General features: G+C 38.8%; 1 protein-coding gene across 1 annotated transcript in view; it reads left to right on the top strand.

Annotated features, from left to right (window-relative positions):
• Positions 1–518: 518 nt before the first annotated feature.
• TAFA1 (TAFA chemokine like family member 1) overlaps positions 519–18,589 on the top strand; it is a 478,763-nt gene continuing 460,692 nt past the window's right edge. Inside the window, exons 1-2 of the mRNA XM_070933545.1 lie at positions 519–557; positions 3,109–3,232. Coding sequence (XP_070789646.1) covers positions 519–557; positions 3,109–3,232 — 163 coding nt within the window. The remainder of the gene's footprint in view (positions 558–3,108; positions 3,233–18,589) is intronic.

Below are 18,589 nucleotides of genomic sequence, written 5' to 3' on the forward strand. Positions count from 1 at the left end.
GTACATTTATCTGCTTTTACTCCGGCGTTCAGTACCTTGGAGAGCGAGCGATTGAGCGAGCCCGGTCTGTCATTCAACGGCCACCGCTCTTCCAGCAGAAGTGTCCGGGAAGCCACGAATTATCTCCAGATCACTCCAAAGGTCTCCTCAAGCCAGAAGGGCGACGCTCGGGAGAGTGGTTTAAAGGTGAAATGACGGGGGTTTTCCGTCCCACCAACCTTGGCTACTTTTATGAAAGCCTGTGAGAGACCCGGAGCAGAGAAGAGCCAGCTTGGATGTCTCTCTAACAGTTGGACGGAGGAGTCCTGCCAGCCAGACCGTGGTGGGGTGGGAGAGAGAGAGACGCCGACCAGCCCATCCGAGACGCCTGGGGTTGCCTTTGGTCTTCAGGAGAAGACATCCCGAGGAAAAAAAACAGACAATTTTTGCTTGCCCCGGAGGGCTGAAGTGGATTTCTATCGCCCCCCACTGTGGTCCATCCAAATGGATTTGAAAAAGTGTTAAAATCTTTCCAATGTATGCTTCCAGAGCGCTCTGCTTTGGCTTGCAGTACTCAGGTAAGGCAGCCTTTTCCCAGACTTCAGAGGCAGCCGAGCGCAAACCGGGGAAGAGCTTCCTCCGCCCGTAGCTTGCGAGGATTTCGGTGGGGTTAGGAGAAACAAGAATCGGGCAGGTTTGGGGAGGAGCGGAGGGGAAGGAGAAGGCGAAGCATTCCTCAGGAAAGGCAAAGAATTGGAGCGATTTCCAGAAAATAAAAGTTTATTAAAATGATGACCTCCTCCCCCCTGCCCTCTCAAGATGGATGTTGGGAGGCTGAAACTGGAAGGGGGGGCAGATAATAAGAGGAAGGGGATTTAAAATAATGTCTTCCATGCGGTTCAAAGATCATAGTAAGGCGAGGGGGGGGTGTTCATCAGCTCTTTATGTTCCTCCTACCACCTCTTTTTCGTTCTTCTTTTGCTCACTGCTTAGCTGGTGAAAAATAATAATAATAATAAAAAGTTCAGGTTGAATTAGAGCACTGGAGGGATGGAAGTCTCCGCTGAGACTCCTCTTTTTCTTCCTTTAATGTTTGTTGATGTCATAAGTGAACCCCTCCCTTGCAAAGCAGGGAGGGAGAGAAAGACCGCTCTCTAAATCGATCCAGTTCTGCATGGGTTTGGATATGATGACTGTAGGATCGCAGGATGCTTTGTTTGGGGAAGTGGGGTGTAAAGAAGGAAGCAAAGAGAGAGGGTCTTTCATTTGGAGTGAAGTGAAAGTCAGAAAGAAAAGAAAGAAAAGAAAGAAAGAAAGAAAGAAAGAAAGAAAGAAAGAAAGAAAGAAAGAAAGAAGAATGAGCTGTGAAGCTATAAAGTAAATTGCTGTTTACTTGGGCAAGTATATTAGATAGGCAGAGACGGCGATTTAAATGGCAGCTGCTGGAGACAATCGTCTCTTGCCATTTTGCAATATTAAGTGTCTCCTTTAAAAAGTTGGACTTGAGCTGTCCTCTTTCTGACCAACAGCCTTTTGCAGATATCCTTGTTAAACGATGCTTAAAAATAGTTAATCGCAAAAACATAAGTTACATCTCGGCTTGACATTGACACACTGCAGTGGATCAGATCTTTTCTGCTTAACCAAAACAGAAGGGTGATTCTTTCTCCCCCCCTTTCTTATTTTAGCCTTAGTCTTAACTGCTTCCAAATTAACCCTGAGAAACCTGAAGGAGGTTTCTTGGAGTCTGGAAATCTTTTCTTCCCCTCGTCTTCAAAAAAAAAGAACGATGCTCCACTGATTGGGTTATTAGAAAGAAAATGCCATCTTGTCATTGGCTGAGTAAGGACTGTGCCTGTGGTTTGATTAATTTGGCAATGTGAAAAGCAACAGAAGGAGTTGCTCGAAATGCTGGACGGTGCATGGAATAGCCAACACTTGGCAGGCACCGAAAGCATTGCAGAGAGGCTGTGAACTTTATACATGCATTCACACGCATACGTACACTTTTACATAGAGGCCATCTGAACCATACAATCGTTGATGCCACAGAAATGAAATCAAGGGTTCACAAACCAGGCCTTGACAAAGAAGGACCTTCCATTTTTGGGACGAGCGTGTCATTCACACTAATGCTCTTTTCTGTTAGTTGCCAAAGGGCACACAGATGAGTTTTTGTGTTTAGGTGAATTTAGATAAAATACAAGGTTGGAGCAAAGGTTGGCAGCTTTGCTTTGTTAAAATGGGGGAAGGAAGCATATGTTTCTGAGAAACCGTTGCTTTGCCTGGCAGACCAGATGATAATAAAATTTTAATGGCTTGTGAGTTGAGCCTGATGCAGTTAAGTATGATACTGAAAGGTATCAGAATTCCCAGACTGGGCAGGGAGATTATACGCAATAACTTTCAGCTGTACAGCCAGTATTTTATGAAGCTTTGAGATTGTACTTTGATGTATGTAAATGGAAGAGTTAGTGCCGTAATAAGCAATCCTCAATAGCAAAAAGGATGTTGTAGGAGTGATACTCCCATTTCCTGTTCAACAGAATGTAACAAGGAGAAAATAGCCTCAGACGTGCCCCTTGGGCTTCTTTTTACTGCTGTGTGGAATAACTCTTGAAAATGAGAGTTATCCTTTCAGACAAGTTGACTGTCAACAGGGCATATCCACAACAGAAACGAATGGAAACGTTAGTGTCACTTATAGTGGATGACTGAAAACCTAAATTACTGCAAAGTATAAATGGCATGGTTAATATATATGTGTATAATTCAACTGCCTAACATGCAGGAAGCCCAAGTTCGAATCCGCGTAAGGGTATCTGCCTTCAAATGTGCCCTCCGGAAGACCAGCCCTTTAGTGTGACTTTTGCAATTCAAGCCAAGCTCATCAGCTGCAGCTTGGCTTCCACTAGCCCTGGGCTTCTTTTACAAATAAATTTCATTTATGCTCCTGAATTATTTAAAGTTGGTGTAGAAGCAGGTCTCGAGGTCTCTTGAATATGCTCTTTGATATATGAAAACCACAGCCTGGATGAAAGATGGAAAGAAGAACTAATAGACCTGAAAGGAAGTAGAAGGTGATCCTGCTTGGTGGGAATGCTAACTCTTGCCTTTCCTTTCCTTCAGAGAATGGCCATGGTCTCTGCAATGTCCTGGGTCCTGTATTTGTGGATAAGTGCCTGTGCTGTACTGCTCTGTCAAGGGTCCCTTCAGCAAACATTTCAGCAGCATCAGCATCTGCCCAGACCAGGTAAGATTATTCACAGTGGATACTGCTAGAGATGCCAGAATAGGCCTGTGAGTATGGATTCTGTACAATCAGCTCACGTTTAAAAAAAATCTGATATTGTAGGCAACTCAATGCTTGCTTGTCTGGAAGGGAAGTACAACACTTGTTTAGGTTGTGTATTTGTGTTTTTCTCTCTCTCTCTGTGACTTCTTTTTCCCACTTTACATTGGAAGGTCACTGTGGGTAACTCATACCGTTTACAATTCAGTCTTTACTTAATACACTGTGATATATGTGGGGGTGGATAGAAAATCGACCTTATTAAAAGTCACAGGTTACAAAGCTTAAGGTATAGATTTTATTGGCTGGGGAGTAGGCAACTGAGGCATTAGAGCCCTGTATTAAAAACAAATATCCACAAAAGGACCAGTGCTTAAATTGTAGGTCTTGGAAAAGTAGGAAAGACCAAGGAGAAAGCAATATCTTTCCCAGTGGGTATATTTTAACACCTTGGAGGACCTGTCAGAAAAATGTCAGAGAAAATATAAGCATATATTATACATGATATGCATATTCTTAGTTCTATTTGTATACCATGGTACCATTTGGACTTACATTCTGGTAAGTGAGCCTATAGTTGCAGCTTAAGTCATCTTTTGGCGACCCTTTACTTTAATTCCCATGCTGTAAAAATATTTGTTCTCCCAAAATGATGGCACGGAGTGTGAACAACAGTGAGCCATTGCCTGAATTTGTCACAGATGGTGATTTATGGTCATTCAATGAGAAGTATTTCTAAAGATGCTTGGAGGTTGAAGGAAGGAAAGGGATATTTGTGTTGGAAATAGAAATTGATTAGGGTAAGATTGAGTTTAAGGCATTTCATTACAATGCTATTCCTCAAGTGGAGATCAACTATGCAATATTTCAAAGCTGACGGTTTGTTTGGGACTTGCTTCATGGCTTATGATTCAGGAAATGATCAATCATAATGATCAATGATGAGCTATATAAGACCACTCTATTGGAAATCTGTCTTTGGAAAGAAGGGTTTAGGAAAACAAAATGACGATGGCGGGATTTGTTTGTTTGGGCTTTGTTGTTCCAAGATGAAATGACCATGATACCATTTTAAAATCTACTCTCAAAGATCAGATCTAAATGTATGAAGATGGATGGATGAAAACATGGGTTCATACAATGTGGGCTGAGAATTTAATGTAGGATTCAACTTCAGACTTCACTGAATCTCTGATCCAAGATGGAATAGTCTGAGAAAGAATGACTAAGAATAATTCATAAGGACAATAAAAAAATGATTGATTGAAGACTTTTCCTAGATGAGCCCAAAAATGTCAAGTTGCACTAGATCACCCATTTTCTTTATTGAAACATTACTAGTACATCCATCATTTTAATAGAGGAGAAAATAATAATGGTTGTGTTTGATGCATTCACAGTTTTAAGCTTTAAACATTGATTGCTCATGTACGACTTTCTACTTTTAATGATTAAAATGACAATTATTAGGTGAACTGTTTAGATGTTTTCCTCTGGAAGAACATCAAAAGAAGTATACCAAACACCTATAGATACAGAAAAGTGCTCTCTGTTATATGGCATTGATGACGACACAATGGATTAGCAAGTCCATGAATAATAATTTTTAAAAAACAGTGAAAAGGAAAATGAGATCTCATTTTTGCACAATCAGATGAAACAAGCGACATGATGAGAGAGAGAGAGAAAAAAAAATGAGGGATAGATATTCCTGTGGCTTGGAGTATTTGCCTAAGCTTGAAAAATTGCCTCCTTTATTGAAGTAGAAGAGAATGGCATAGAATGCATACAGAATGTTGAAGAAATGGGAAATATGACATGTCTTGCGCAGGGGCTGTGAATATAGATAGAGTGAAGATTTTACAACTGTCTCATCACCTGCTTAGGAACAGCAGAGCTGTTCCTCTTGTGAGACTTTGAAGCAGTCAGCCTGCACCCTACATGAGTAAGATTGATGGTGTTCTGATCCAAAGCAACCAATTTCAGTCTCTCAAGAAATAATCCACTACTCTGACAGATGAGTGGAATTTGACAGAAATGCTCACGATGGTTTCACATTGCTACAAGTCTGCAGAGGGCAAGACTCCAAGGAACCTCTAGAAAGATACAGCTGCACGGGGTTTTTTTGGGTTGGGTTTTTTTTTTTTTTTGAGAAGGTCCTGTTGGCATAATGTGGAAATTGTGCACACAGACACATACACATTGGTGATCTGACTGGATAATGCATGTGGGAGATATACCCAGCAAAGAATGAAAATATGCTAATGATGAAAACGAACTGAGGTTTTTTAACATATTCAGCTTGGTCTCCAAGCATTTGCTATTTTTCAGACAGATATTATTAGGAATTCATCATTTAGTCTGAGTTAGCCACTTTGACTTAGCCACTGTTTAAGGAAGATTGAAACATTGCAGCAAGGGGGAAAAACAGGGAATTAAAAATCAGACAAGTTGGATAAATAGATATTTTTTTTAATGTGTGACTTGTTTTATGACACTTCGCTGTTTTTAACAGAATAAAACCAGCCATAATTGACTGTATCTCCTCCTCCATCATCATCATGAGCTACAATATTTCATTGCTAGTTTATAATCATTGTCAGGGTCCCTAATTTATAAGAGACAAGAGCCTGCTACTCCCAAATTTGTGAATTTGGGAGTAGAACTATCAAAGTGCAAAGAAATGGAAGAAGACAACTTGTCTCTTGCATCCTTGCCTCTGTAAACTAAAGATCAGTGTATAGCATGTTAAGTATTATCAAATGTAAACAACTTCTATTGTTCTTGAACCGGGATTCATAAACATGGGTTAACATTTATTTTTTTAAAAAAAAAAACCTGAAAAGTTAATACAGCAAAATTGGAGCACAATGTTCAGTTGTTTTAATTAAATTGTATTGGCACAAAGACATGTAGGGCATGCTTGATAGTTTCTACTTCTGCTCTCAAAAAACAGGCTTAGATGTGGGGTTTTCATGATGAAACACCTGCTGTTTCAATTCCATGGCTCCCCTGTAGTGGTTTTGTTGGTCCTCTTTAGCACCTGGCTTTCTGTTGGATCTATCCAACCTTTCTCTTCAATCCTGAGTCCATTGAATTGGAAACAAAAAAGTACTTAAAGGGAATAGGGGGAAAAAAAAGAGAAAGAAATGGGAAGGGTCACCACAGGCACCATTTTCTTGGTTTGCTTAGCACATGCTAGCTTCAAATGCCTGTAATGCAGTTTTGATGTACAACATCTGCTGCCAAAAGTAGGAATTAATCTTTTTGCTTTCATTTTGTTACCCATGTGAAAACGACAACATGACAGTTAATTACTAGCCTCAGCACTTGCAGGCTTTGCGTGCACAGTACATTCACTCACGAGTACCTGAAGTTTACCCATTTTGCTTGATTTTCTGAGTTTGCAGAACATACCGACACTCCAAGAAATCATACAAACTGCTTTCAGAATACATGCTTAGCTAACATGTCTTTTTAGTGCCAAGTTAAAAAAAAAAAAAGTGGCTAGACTGGCTTCTGGTTTTAAAAGTAGGAGGCTTCTATCGCAGCTTCCCTTGCTCTACAGAATTCCTTAGGAATGTACAAGGTAGCTCAATGTCTACGGAGATTCTCAGTCATCCAGATTGTGGTTGTCCCAAAGGAGAAACTTCTTCTGCTCTTCTTGGATGAGAAGCGAAACATCTTCAAAGAAAAACAAGAAAGTCCAGTTGCCTCTTGAAAAAGCACCTTTGGTACAAGGTGGCTATTATTATAAGGTTACTTCATATGCAGAATCACACATTGTCTACTTAGATCAGGGCTGTCAAACTGAATTTCTTCGAGGGCCGGATCAGCAGTGTAGTTCTTTGCGGGATGGCTGGGGTGGGGAAGATGGAATGGATGCCTCCTGCAGCACTTTGCCAGTCAAAACTGGCCGCACAGCCCTCCCGCAGCCCGTTTTGGCCAGCAGAGAGGTACAGGAGGCCATCCAGGCCAAAAATGGGCCACGCGGGGCCACACACATCCTCCCACACACTGTTTTGTCTGTCAGAGGCACTGAGGGCCACTCTTTGCTATTTCCAGGCCAGCCCCACGGGCCAGATTTAAGCACCCTGCAGGCCGGATCCCCTGACTTAGTTGCAATAGTTTGCTGTGCTTTTTAATGAATTGTAATGAAAGCTGGTGTCAAGGTTTGAGTTCTTTATTTGTCAGGCACAACTGGAATCTGCTACACTTGCTCTGATAAGTGCAATAAAATGTCTGCTTTGGGATGGGGTGTAAAACTGCACAAGGGAAGAACAACTACGTTCACCCAAAAGCCTTTTACTTTATACAGGGGACATACAGGAAATAGATTTGAGAATGATGTCACCAATATATGTGTAAAACAACAGAACAAGCCAGAATCAGCTATCCAAAAGCATTAGAAGCACAGAGGAAATTAGAAGTACAAGCACAAGGAATGTAAAGGAAAACATCAATTTACTAGTTACTGAATTAATAAACAAGAGCAGTCTTCTCCAAGCCAGAGCTTTCAAAATATCCTGAAATATAATTCTCATTATCCATAGCTAACTTGGTAGGAGATAACAAGATCTGTAGTTCAATATATGTGGATGCTAATATATTGTGGAAGGCCATGCTAGAAAGATAAATTACTTCTTAATTTTTCACTTTAAACCCCTGGTAGAATAAAAAAGCAACAGTGGAATAATTATAGTAATCTACCTTAGAGTTTGAGGATTGTCTTTTACTTAAGGTTGTTAACCTTTGGGTTTCAAAATTATGGAGCAGGGAGAGGCAACAACTAGATGGGATTGGGTTGTCTATTAGAAACTTCACTCTCCATAACATGTAGTGATGGAGAAGTTTCTATTGCAGAGGAAATGCATGATAGGAATACTACTTCTAAGTTACTTCTTTTGGTGCTCTCTGTTCACATTGCCCATTGTAGGGAAAAAAAAAATAGATGGGCCTTTTTTTGTACTCAACATGATGAGCTTGAATGAGCCTAGCATCTATAAATTGTGGTTCACTACGTAGTATATGACCCACAGCCAGGACCATGGAAACTCTTGTTCTTATTCGCTCATCCTGGAGAGGCAGCATTAATTTTACATCTATTAGCATGCATGTGGTTTGCACTTGACCTGAGAATTCACAGAATATGAAAACCGGCCCTAAAAGGGGGAAGGCCTTAAGTGCCCAGCCGGTTCTTTCTGGTGCCTTGTCATTTGCAATGTGAGATGCATTTTCTGGCCCTCTCCCACATTGACACATCATGCTTGGCTTTCTTGAAGTGCAAATTTGGAAGCCTGGCTGATTCAACCAGAGCCTTTCAACACTCAGAGCTGTTTGTGTATTTGCTGTCATTACTACAAGGAGGCATTGCTTTGATTCTTCAGGCCTGAGGAAAATTACAAACTGACAAATGCATCCCTCAAAGGCGAGATCTGCATTCTCTGCTCTGGTTGTTTCAGATGCTTGCCTTTAATTATTAGCTTGTATAGACTTACCATGAGTGGAAAAGGTATCTTTTCCACTTAAGAACAAATGATTATTTATGTCTTTCCTCTTCCTGCAGTTGTAGCAAACATATTTTTTTAAAAAATACATTTTCATTTCTAGTCCGACACAAAAATGAGTTTTGCTAAGAGCAAGGTTTTTCCTCCTTCTGGGATTTTATATTTTTCACTAGCTTCAGAGGCTCTAAACAGAGCTGTTCTGTATTGCTAAACTTTATTTAAGAGTTAAATGTATGGGGAACTCCATTCCTGTTTGTTTTGGGCAGGTAATTGCAGTTTGGAATGCAGCATACATTGGTATTATGGTTCGCCCCCTCTAAAAAATAAATCTTGTCCTGTTGAAGAATTTTGGCTATTAATGGAAGTGAATTAAGTTACTAAGCAATAGAACAACTCTTTGCAGTCCATGAACGAAGAAGTAAGCTGCAGGATTTGGAATATTCCGTCTAAAATAAAAGGAAGAATGAAGTATGTCCATTCATTCTGTATAAATGAATGTTTTATGTCTACCAAACAACATTCATGTGCTACTGACCTCCTTTTCCAGTCTTCTATTGTTGTAATATCTCCACCTCACTTCTTTCTCGTATTTGTAGCTTCTAAAGAGAGGAAATTGAAAATTTGCAGAGGCGTCTGCCTATCAGAAACAGTTCAGCAGCAATTGTAAACTCAATTTTTTTATATTGTCTGTAGAATCATATAATAAAGAAAAGGCCTACCTGGATATGTAACTGAATCCCAACACCAGGAATTTAGGAATAGCTTTCCTAAAAGGTTAAAAACGAAATCTTATTTATACATTTGCATGGAAGTCCAATGAACATCGGTACACTATATTCCTAATAACTCTTTTAATTAAGATAATACCTTTATATTAAGGGACTCTCATCATCATAGATTCAGTGTTCCTGAACTTATAAACCATGGTTTATTAGAATAAACCTGTTGAGGATACACTTTTCTTTCCCCTCCACCCACATTCTTTCCATTAAATTTAACAGGGCAACTATAATTTTAAAGCTTGTTGAAAATCTGAACCAAACTAGAATCAGGAAATTGCTTCTTCACACTGATACAAGACAAACGGGTCACACTATTATCTCTCTTTAGATAGATATCTGTCTTTTCTATGAAGATAACAGCTGTAAATGTACAGAAACGTTAAAGGTTTAAACATGGGATACCTTTTAGAACTTGTAAAGGATTGGCATTTCAAATATTTATAAGTGTGTCAGATTACCATAATTATAGCAGATAACAGAGTGTGTTATTTCTTTAGCATCCTTCCAAAGAGAGGATGATACACATAGAAGATCCCTCAAGGAAGGGGACTTACCTTATCAAAAAACCCAAAGCACAGTTTTTTGTTTTTTGTTTTAAATTTGATTTATATGCCGCCCTTCTCTGGAGACTCAGGGCGGCTTACAATGCATTAAGCAATAGCCTTCATACTTTTGTATATTTATACAAAGTCAGCTTATTACCCCCACAAACTGGGTCCTCATTTCACCTACCTTAGAAAGGATGGAAGGCTAAGTCAACCTTGAGCCTTGGAGAGATTCGAACCAGCAGTAATTGCAGGCAGCTGTGTTAATAACAGGGTGCTTAGGGTTTTATATAGTGAAATTCTATTATTACTTCTGGACTTGTATTAGTCCTACCATAAAGGGATTTCTGGATTTGCAAATTGTGCCCAAAAGAAACTGCCCAAGTTAATTGTGCATAAAGGAGGTCTTCATGTTCAACTCACAATATTAATAAGAGCCGTGCTGGCATAGTGGTTAGAATGCAGTTTTGCAGGCTGACTGCCCACTGCCAGGAGTTCGATCCTGACTAGCTGAAGGTTGACTCAGCCTTCCATCTTTCTGAGGTCAGTAAAATGAGGATCCAGATTGTTGGGGGCAATATGCTCTGTAAACCACTTAGAGAGGGCTGTAAAGCACTATGAAGCAGTATATAAGTCTAAATGTTATTGCTATTGTTATTCCTGCAAATTAAAGCACAGCACAGCACTATTGCTATTGCTATCAGAGACAGCCCAAGGATGTGATGCTTAGGGCAAAACCTTCAGGAACTTTGGGAGTACAGTATGGGAGCCACCCATACATGGGGAATTAGACAGCTTGCTCTGTTTAGCTCACTATTCCTCCAGTCCTTAAATGTCTACTGAACCACATGGAAACTTGTAATTGGCTCTAATTGTTTCTGCTGTAATGATGCAGATATCAATATATCAGGCTGTAAATTCCCCAGTTTTGTCCCCTTTAAAACCTTCTTTTAGGCTGTATTAGAATAGGCATTCAGATTTTGTTCTGCAACGATATCTTGCTTTGTTGAAACGTATAGTGTACTCCACTCTTGCCTCGTTTCATTCTACTGCCTCTCCCAACTTTCATTCAGTATTCTGTAACTGCTAAACAGAATTTCTTTTACATTTATGTCTCCTTAGGGTGCTTTCTTGTTTCTGAGACTTAACAAGATTACTCCAATCATGATTACCCCACTTCTTGAGTCTCAGTCACCCTTGGTCTGTACTGCTGCTATAACTCACTGCATAGGTGGAATCCCTGCCACAATGTCATCTCTGATCTGAAATTCATGATTGGATACTGATGGAGGAAAGAGAGAACAAGGCATTTATGGACTACAGAAAAGTAAAATGTTGATAAAAGCTATTGATCAACAATAGATGGAAGTACTGGGCTGACTATAATGTTTTGATACAATAGAATATCCCTGACTGCTGAAAACCTGACAGGTTTCTTTCTTTCTTTTTTTTTACTATTTGAGGAGGGAACCATGTGAATATTGCAATGGAAGGCCTAAAAGAGGGACAACACCCAACAAACTTTCCGTACTTTCTCCTCAAACCATAGTTCCACCCACATTTGTGTGATTTGCCCCCATCTGCTTCATCTCCCTCAGCCTTCCCAAGATTTTAAGTTGGTTAGCAAATGTTTCCCACCCACCTTTGCACTTTAAGAGTAAAAAATAAAAGGCGGGGTGGGAAGCAACAAACATTTTCAGAACATTTTTCAAGATGTTATTTATTTATTTGTTCTCTTCACATTTCAAGATGTTATTGATTTGTTTGTTTCCAAAATGTATTAGTCATCGTATAGCTGCAGATTAATAAAATGTATTAATCATGCTTAGAGTGTAATAGCAATGGAAAGAGCTAAAATGTGCATTAAAAACTGGGCAAAACAGTAAATTAATGTGTTGACAACTGTAGACTACATCGTAGAACGGATACAGAAATTTAAGATTCTGGTGGAAGAATAGATGATTCTGCCTGGTGTATCTAAAAATGCATTTTTTTCCTAATTTTTTTCTTCATTTTCAGAAATAATATAGTATAATGTAATTTTAGTTCTTTTTGAATATTACATTTGGCCATGCATGTTTTTTTTTCCAATATGTTTTTTTTAATTGGCTGATTGACAAGTTTCTACAGCATCTGTAAGTTTCCTAAAGATGTAACTGCGACATTTATATACTCACTATTCATTAGATTCACATCCTGCCTTTCTTTTAGGACAGAGGTGGGGAACAATGCCCCCTTTATAACTTGTGAACTTCAACTCCCACAATTCCTGAGCCAAGATGGCTCAGGAATTCTGGGAGTTAAAGGCCACAAGTCATGAAAGGGCCATCGTTGCCCACCCCTGTTTTATGTCAAGGCACAGTACTTTCCACTCTTTCCCTCCTTTTCTCCCCATAACAGCAATCTTCTCTGGTAAATCCATCTAAAATAGAACTGCCTTCAAATGAACCTGTGACCTTCCTAGACCAAGAATGAATGTGAACCATGTTCACGCTGGTTCTAATCCAATACTATTATTCATTATATACACTGGGTGAGCAGGTTTTTACTGATAACAATCCAAGATTTTGTAGGGCTTTTCTCTTTTCTCTTAGTTGTCATAGCAAATGTAAACTTTACAGAAAAATGGAATTAAATTCTTTGTTTGAACAAATAACATTTATTACTTGAATCTCAGATACTTTCTGTTTAATTATTATGGGTTTGATGTGTCTTTTGAGCAGGTTCCATTTCTGAACTTGCATTTCATTCTTGGTAGATATATTTGGTAGCCTCATTTGAATTCCACCTCTTAAAACTTGTGTCTGATGTAAACAGAGAAATTCTCTGGGATAGTCCATTTGTCCATCTACTTATTCCATTCAGGCTTTGTCTACCCGAATGGTCCTTTATCTCTCCTGTTTCATTAGTATGAATCTCATTTTGTTGCAGGTCAGGTTTTCTAGAATCTGTGACCTCAACAAACAATGGAATATCACTATATCTTACCCAGAGTGCAGTTTATACACTAATATCTGCACTTTTCCAAAAGTAGAAAAAAATGGTATTAAGGAAAATTGTGTATAAAATTGCATTGCATTAGAGGAAATTGCTTTGCAATATATGTATAGTCAGGAAAAGTACATGTGTGTGTGTTTTAAGTAGTATACATTAAAAAAAAACTGCAAATGAAGAAAGAGGATGAAACTATTGATGGGACAATTTGAAACTGAATTTGGCAGAACTGTCCTTTTCTCTTAAGATGCTTGCGATAATATTATAAAACTTAATAGAAACTGATTTTGTGTTCATGTCCATAGAGAGGCTTTTTATGTGTATTTTTGCTGATTACAGGTGACACAAGTAATATTTGTGTTGTAATAAGCATCTGGAAATGGGAAATAGAAATGCCAGAGTTTTGTCTCTTAACCAGTGCTCCGCCCTCACAAAAGTACTTTTCTCAAATCTGTCTTTCCATGTCAGAACAATCAAGCACAATTATTCCTGCTTCTGAATCAATATAATAAATAATTATCTTTTTGTACATAGAGAAAGGGACCTCGAATGTTGAGATTGGAGTAAGAGGATAAGGTCACAATCCATAGGTTGTTGAGGTAGACAGAAAGGGGCTACATCTTGTCTACAAGTTGAAATCCCCCCCTCCAATCGCTGCTCTTCAGCAATACAAACATAGACATACCTTTCTAAAAAATAAAATAAGGTTGTATAAAGGAGGTTGGATTTGAGATTGTATATAGGTGGTATTTCTGCTTTTGGACTGATCTGAAGGAACTTGTCTAGGTGAACCACCTATGAGAATACTAAAAAAAATAAATCCATTATTTAATTAATGAGTGCTAACAAAGATGTGCAGTTCTTGTCCAAATCAGGCTTTGTAGAATAAGGATAAAGAATGAAAAGATGCTTTGGCCATTTTGTTTATGTGAATGCTTTGACAGTTCTACATGACTGTTCACTTTGATGTAGAGATCACCTTAGCCACTGCATTTTGGAAATCTCAGGGAATGATGCAAACAGCCCTAAGATGAGAATTCAGCTCTCATTTCAAAGTTCCACATTTTCCTTCCTACCAGCAGGACCAGATAAAACTTTTATTGGGCATGAAGAAGGTGAGCATGGTTGGTGATAGTGAGGCGACCAGTCAGACTAGTGCCTAGAGGTGTTATGTGTCTTAGTTGTTGATGATAGAATAGAACAGAACAGAGCAGAGCAGAACAGAACAGAACAGAACAGAACAGAACAGAACAGAACAGAACAGAACAGAACAGAACAGAACAGAATAAGAGAGTTGGAAGGGACCTTGAAGGTCTTTTAGTCCAACATCCTGCTTAGGCAGGAAACCCTCCACCATTTCAGACAAATGGTTATCCAACATCTTCTTATAAACTTCTAGTGCTGGAGCATTCACAACTTCTGGAAGCAAGATGTTCCACTGATTAATTGTTCCAACTGTCAGGAAATTTCTCCTTCGTTCTAAGTTGCTTCTCTCCTTGATTAGTTTCCACCCATTGCTTCTTGTCCTACCCTCAGGTGCTTTGGAGAATAGCTTGACTCCCTCTTCTTTGTGGCAGCCCCTGAGATATTGGAACACTGCTATCATGTCACACCCTGATAGTGTGTCTTGACCTACCTCTGAGGAAGGAACATATGGAAAAACCTAGTCCTTTAGATATCCTGAATGTCACCCATTTAGGCTTGCGTAGGTAATAATTCTCACTTCAAATTGCTCATGTTATTAACTGGTCTTTCTGAGCTATAGAATGTGTTGAATGATTTGGATAATCCCCAAGTTCTTCCTCAACTATAAAATGTGTTCTAATTAAGTTTTGAACAGCCAGGTGGAGCTGTGACTTTCGGCACATTCCTATCAATTCACACTTTCCTATTGTCTCTGCAGTCACTTCAGACAAAGGATTTTAAAATGTGCTTTGTTTCCTTCATGTGTTGGAATGCCGTCTTTTCTTGAGTAAGAATAATTATTGGTTCCAAATTGCCCAAACAGATATTAATCCAAAAAAGATGATCCATTAAAAAAAAATTCTAAATATTGTTTAGGTTTTTATTTTCTTCTTTCCTGCCTCTTCTCCCCAAACCATCTCTGTATTCTGTGAAGAATAGGAAGTAGCTTATGGATGAAATAAAAACTTTAAATTAATTTTTTATGGATTACAATGTTTTGATGAGATAGGGGCAAAATTTTATAAGGAGCTGGGTATGCTTATGGAGTAAAAATAAATTAATGAACGCTACCATCTGTTTCTCCCTCAAAAACAATTAATGGATTCCTTTAAAAAAAAAATAAACACATACACACATGTCCCTGTCCTTTTAATCAAGTTATATCACTGAAAGTTCTACTTCAGTGTTTTTCCTCACTGCGGTAAAATGTCCATTGAATAAAAAAATATACCAAACTGTAACATCATGCCTGATTTATCTGTTTCCCTTGCTTGATCTAAAGCATATTACGGTATAGAACTGTGCCTTTATATTGCAACTTGTACATGGTGCAAAATAGGCGTAAATGGGGGAGAAATTTTACATTTTTTGGGGGGGAAGATCAGGACTTCCTGGTAGTATTTACAATAGTGTGTAGTTATTGGAGAAAAAAAATAGGATGAATTATCTTATTATGATTCCTTATTTGATATGTAACTGAAATGTGTAAATCAGAGAGGCTGCAGGCAATTGGTGAGCTGTACAAGGAAAGGAAAAATATCCAAATACTGGGGATCTGATAACTCACAAGTGCAAGAATACTTATCCACGGGAATTTCTCTGAAGTTCTCTTCCCTTCAGAAATAATTTCTAAACCACATTTGCTTTTATGATTAAAAATAATAGGGAAAATGCCAGAGAATACCCGTCAGTATTTCTAACAGACCAGTTGAGTAACAAAGTGCTGTTAGAAATATTTCCAAGGATATCAAGGAGGTTTTCCCTCCCGCTCCCCATTTTTCATCAAGAGACAGACTTTAAAAGATACATAGTTATTGTTAAAGCTATGTGACATTGAAAAAGATCTCAGGAAGCTGGTGGATAGATTAATGGCACGAACTAGAAAGAAGCCATATTCAAACAATCTACCTTCCCGTAGATGAGCCATTTGTCATACTCATGAAAAAGGGCACATACAGTTTCCTCTGAATTCATCGAGAATCGAACGTTCAAATTAAAAGACCAGGTCTAGGCTGAACCAACTAGAAGCTACTTCTCAGCCATCTGACAGAGTTTCAGACATGTTTCAGAAATGAAGTGAAATATTTTTGTAAGAATTAGATTGACTGAAGTTTAGCTTTCCTCAGAAATCCTTATTATGAGACTTTTTAAAGATAATCCCAAATAGTACCCTTCGTAAAATGCTCCATGATATTCTGGAAGCTTTTTTATTATTATTATTATTCATTTATTTGACAACTTTAGAGACTGCCTATCTCATTTTCAGAGCTATCTGTCAAGAGTGAAAGATTGGCAGCTACGTGCCTCTTCATTTCAACTTGTCATTAGAATAGAGGAGGGGAGGTGTTGATTACAAATGGGTTAGTTGGAGAAACAACATTTTTGCAGTTCACTGAAACTCATGAGAGTCAGGAAACTCTCAGATCAACGGGTGTGAGGAAGAAAGTAGATGGTTCCCATAACAAAGAGAACTTGTTTACATGGTCTACATCAGGAGTGCCAAACTGGAGGCCAGTGGGCCAGATGCGTCAAATAAGCTTTTCTGAGAAGGCATGATCCTGGATTTTTATTTGGATACTTAAGTTGGATGTTGTCACTGTCATTACAGTAGGGCTACCAGGTTTGGGGTTCCAAAAATTCAGACAATTACTAAATGGCAACAAAGAATAACAGAATTGGAAAGGACCTCGGAAGTCTTCTAGTATAAAGCAGGAAAACCTATACCATTTCAGACAAATGGTTGTTTAATCTCTTCTTAAAAACCTCCAGTGATGGAGCAGCCATAACTTCTGGGGGCAAGCCATTCCACTGATTAATTATCCTAACTGTCAGGAATTTTTTCCTTATTTCTGGATTGCTTGTCTGCTTGATTAGTTTCCATCCATTACTTCTTGTGCTGCCTTCAGGTGATTTGCAGAATAGGTTGACCCCCTCTTTTCAACATCTTTTTATATATATATATATATATAAGAAAATTCCTGTATTTCTTTAATATCAATTAATAAGGGTTTGGATTACTGCAACCCAAATCTGCTAGTCGTAATTACGATTATTATTAATTATGTGTTACTAAGTCAGTGTCAGGCATGCCTCCTTTCAACACTCAAAAAAGAAAAACCCCGACTCCATTTTCATAGTGAAAGATACTTTTACTGAGTGAGAACTGAATGCAACCAAAGAAAAGCAAGGTCTGAAGCAAAGGCGTGAAAATCACATATAGAAAGCATCCCCCCCAACTGTCCAGCGTAAATCACCCAATCCACATTTTCTCCAGAGGTCATGTGGGTGCAAACGTCTGGTAGTGTCATCCTCCTGCTATGCTACGACCATTGACCTTGAGACATTACCAGCTTCAAGGAAAACGCTGCAGCAAAGTTTTCTCTCTTCCTTCTCCTCCAGCTCACTTCCCCCCTCCCAAGAATTCCAATAGCTCCCCCCTCCCCCCGTTTCATGGCAGCCGGGCAAGTAAGCAATGAAAGAGTGGAGGCTGACAGTCGGTGTTGACTCTTAGTCACTGCATAGGTTTTCTCCAGGATGGGTTGTTCTCAGTCTGGACCTTCAGGTCTTCTAATGTTGCACCCTTTGCTGCTGTAACTCACCTGACTGCTGATCATCCTCTTTTCTTTCTCACCATCTTTTCCAGCATTAAAGACTTCTCAAGAGAGCTTGGCCTTTGCCTAATATGTCCAAAATATAATAATGTGAGTCTGGCCATTTGTGCCTCAAAATGAGAACTATGGATTGATTTCTTCTCTGAAGCTTTAATTATACTGCATTCTAATTAGAGAGTATAGAAGTAGGATGAATAATTTCTTAGCAGCCATCCCAAAAGAAATATGGTAAGAGGAAGAAAATGTATTACTTCGTTATCCCTTTAAATCTGACTTGCTAGACTATGGGGTTTTGGGGACATTAGCAAATATATATTTGGATTTGTCTCTCTTTCTCTGGCTGTGTATGTGTATACGTACATGATTGTATGTAAACTCAGAGTAGGCAGCATTTTTGGACCTCGAGATGTACAATTTAGAGACCATATGGTAGGTATAGCCATAAAATGAGCCATGAACATTCATAAAATACTCAATTACCAGAAACCAGCAAACTGCTGCTAATTAATATGATGTTGCAGGCTTCTGTTTTATTTTGCAGCATACCAGCTTCCTAATTCTTATTATTTCATTACAATATTTTTCAAATAAGTTAGCTGAAACACAGCTACCACATAGGCGCCAATAAAATGCTTGGGGAAGATTGGTGCCTTAAAAAGTCAGGTTGCTTATTGCCTTTTTGTAAATGTAAAAG

This window comes from Pituophis catenifer, unplaced genomic scaffold (genome assembly GCF_029215685.1).
Source record: "Pituophis catenifer annectens isolate HBS135680 unplaced genomic scaffold, rPitCat1.0.hap2 SCAF_2, whole genome shotgun sequence".
Lineage (NCBI taxonomy): Eukaryota > Metazoa > Chordata > Lepidosauria > Squamata > Colubridae > Pituophis > Pituophis catenifer.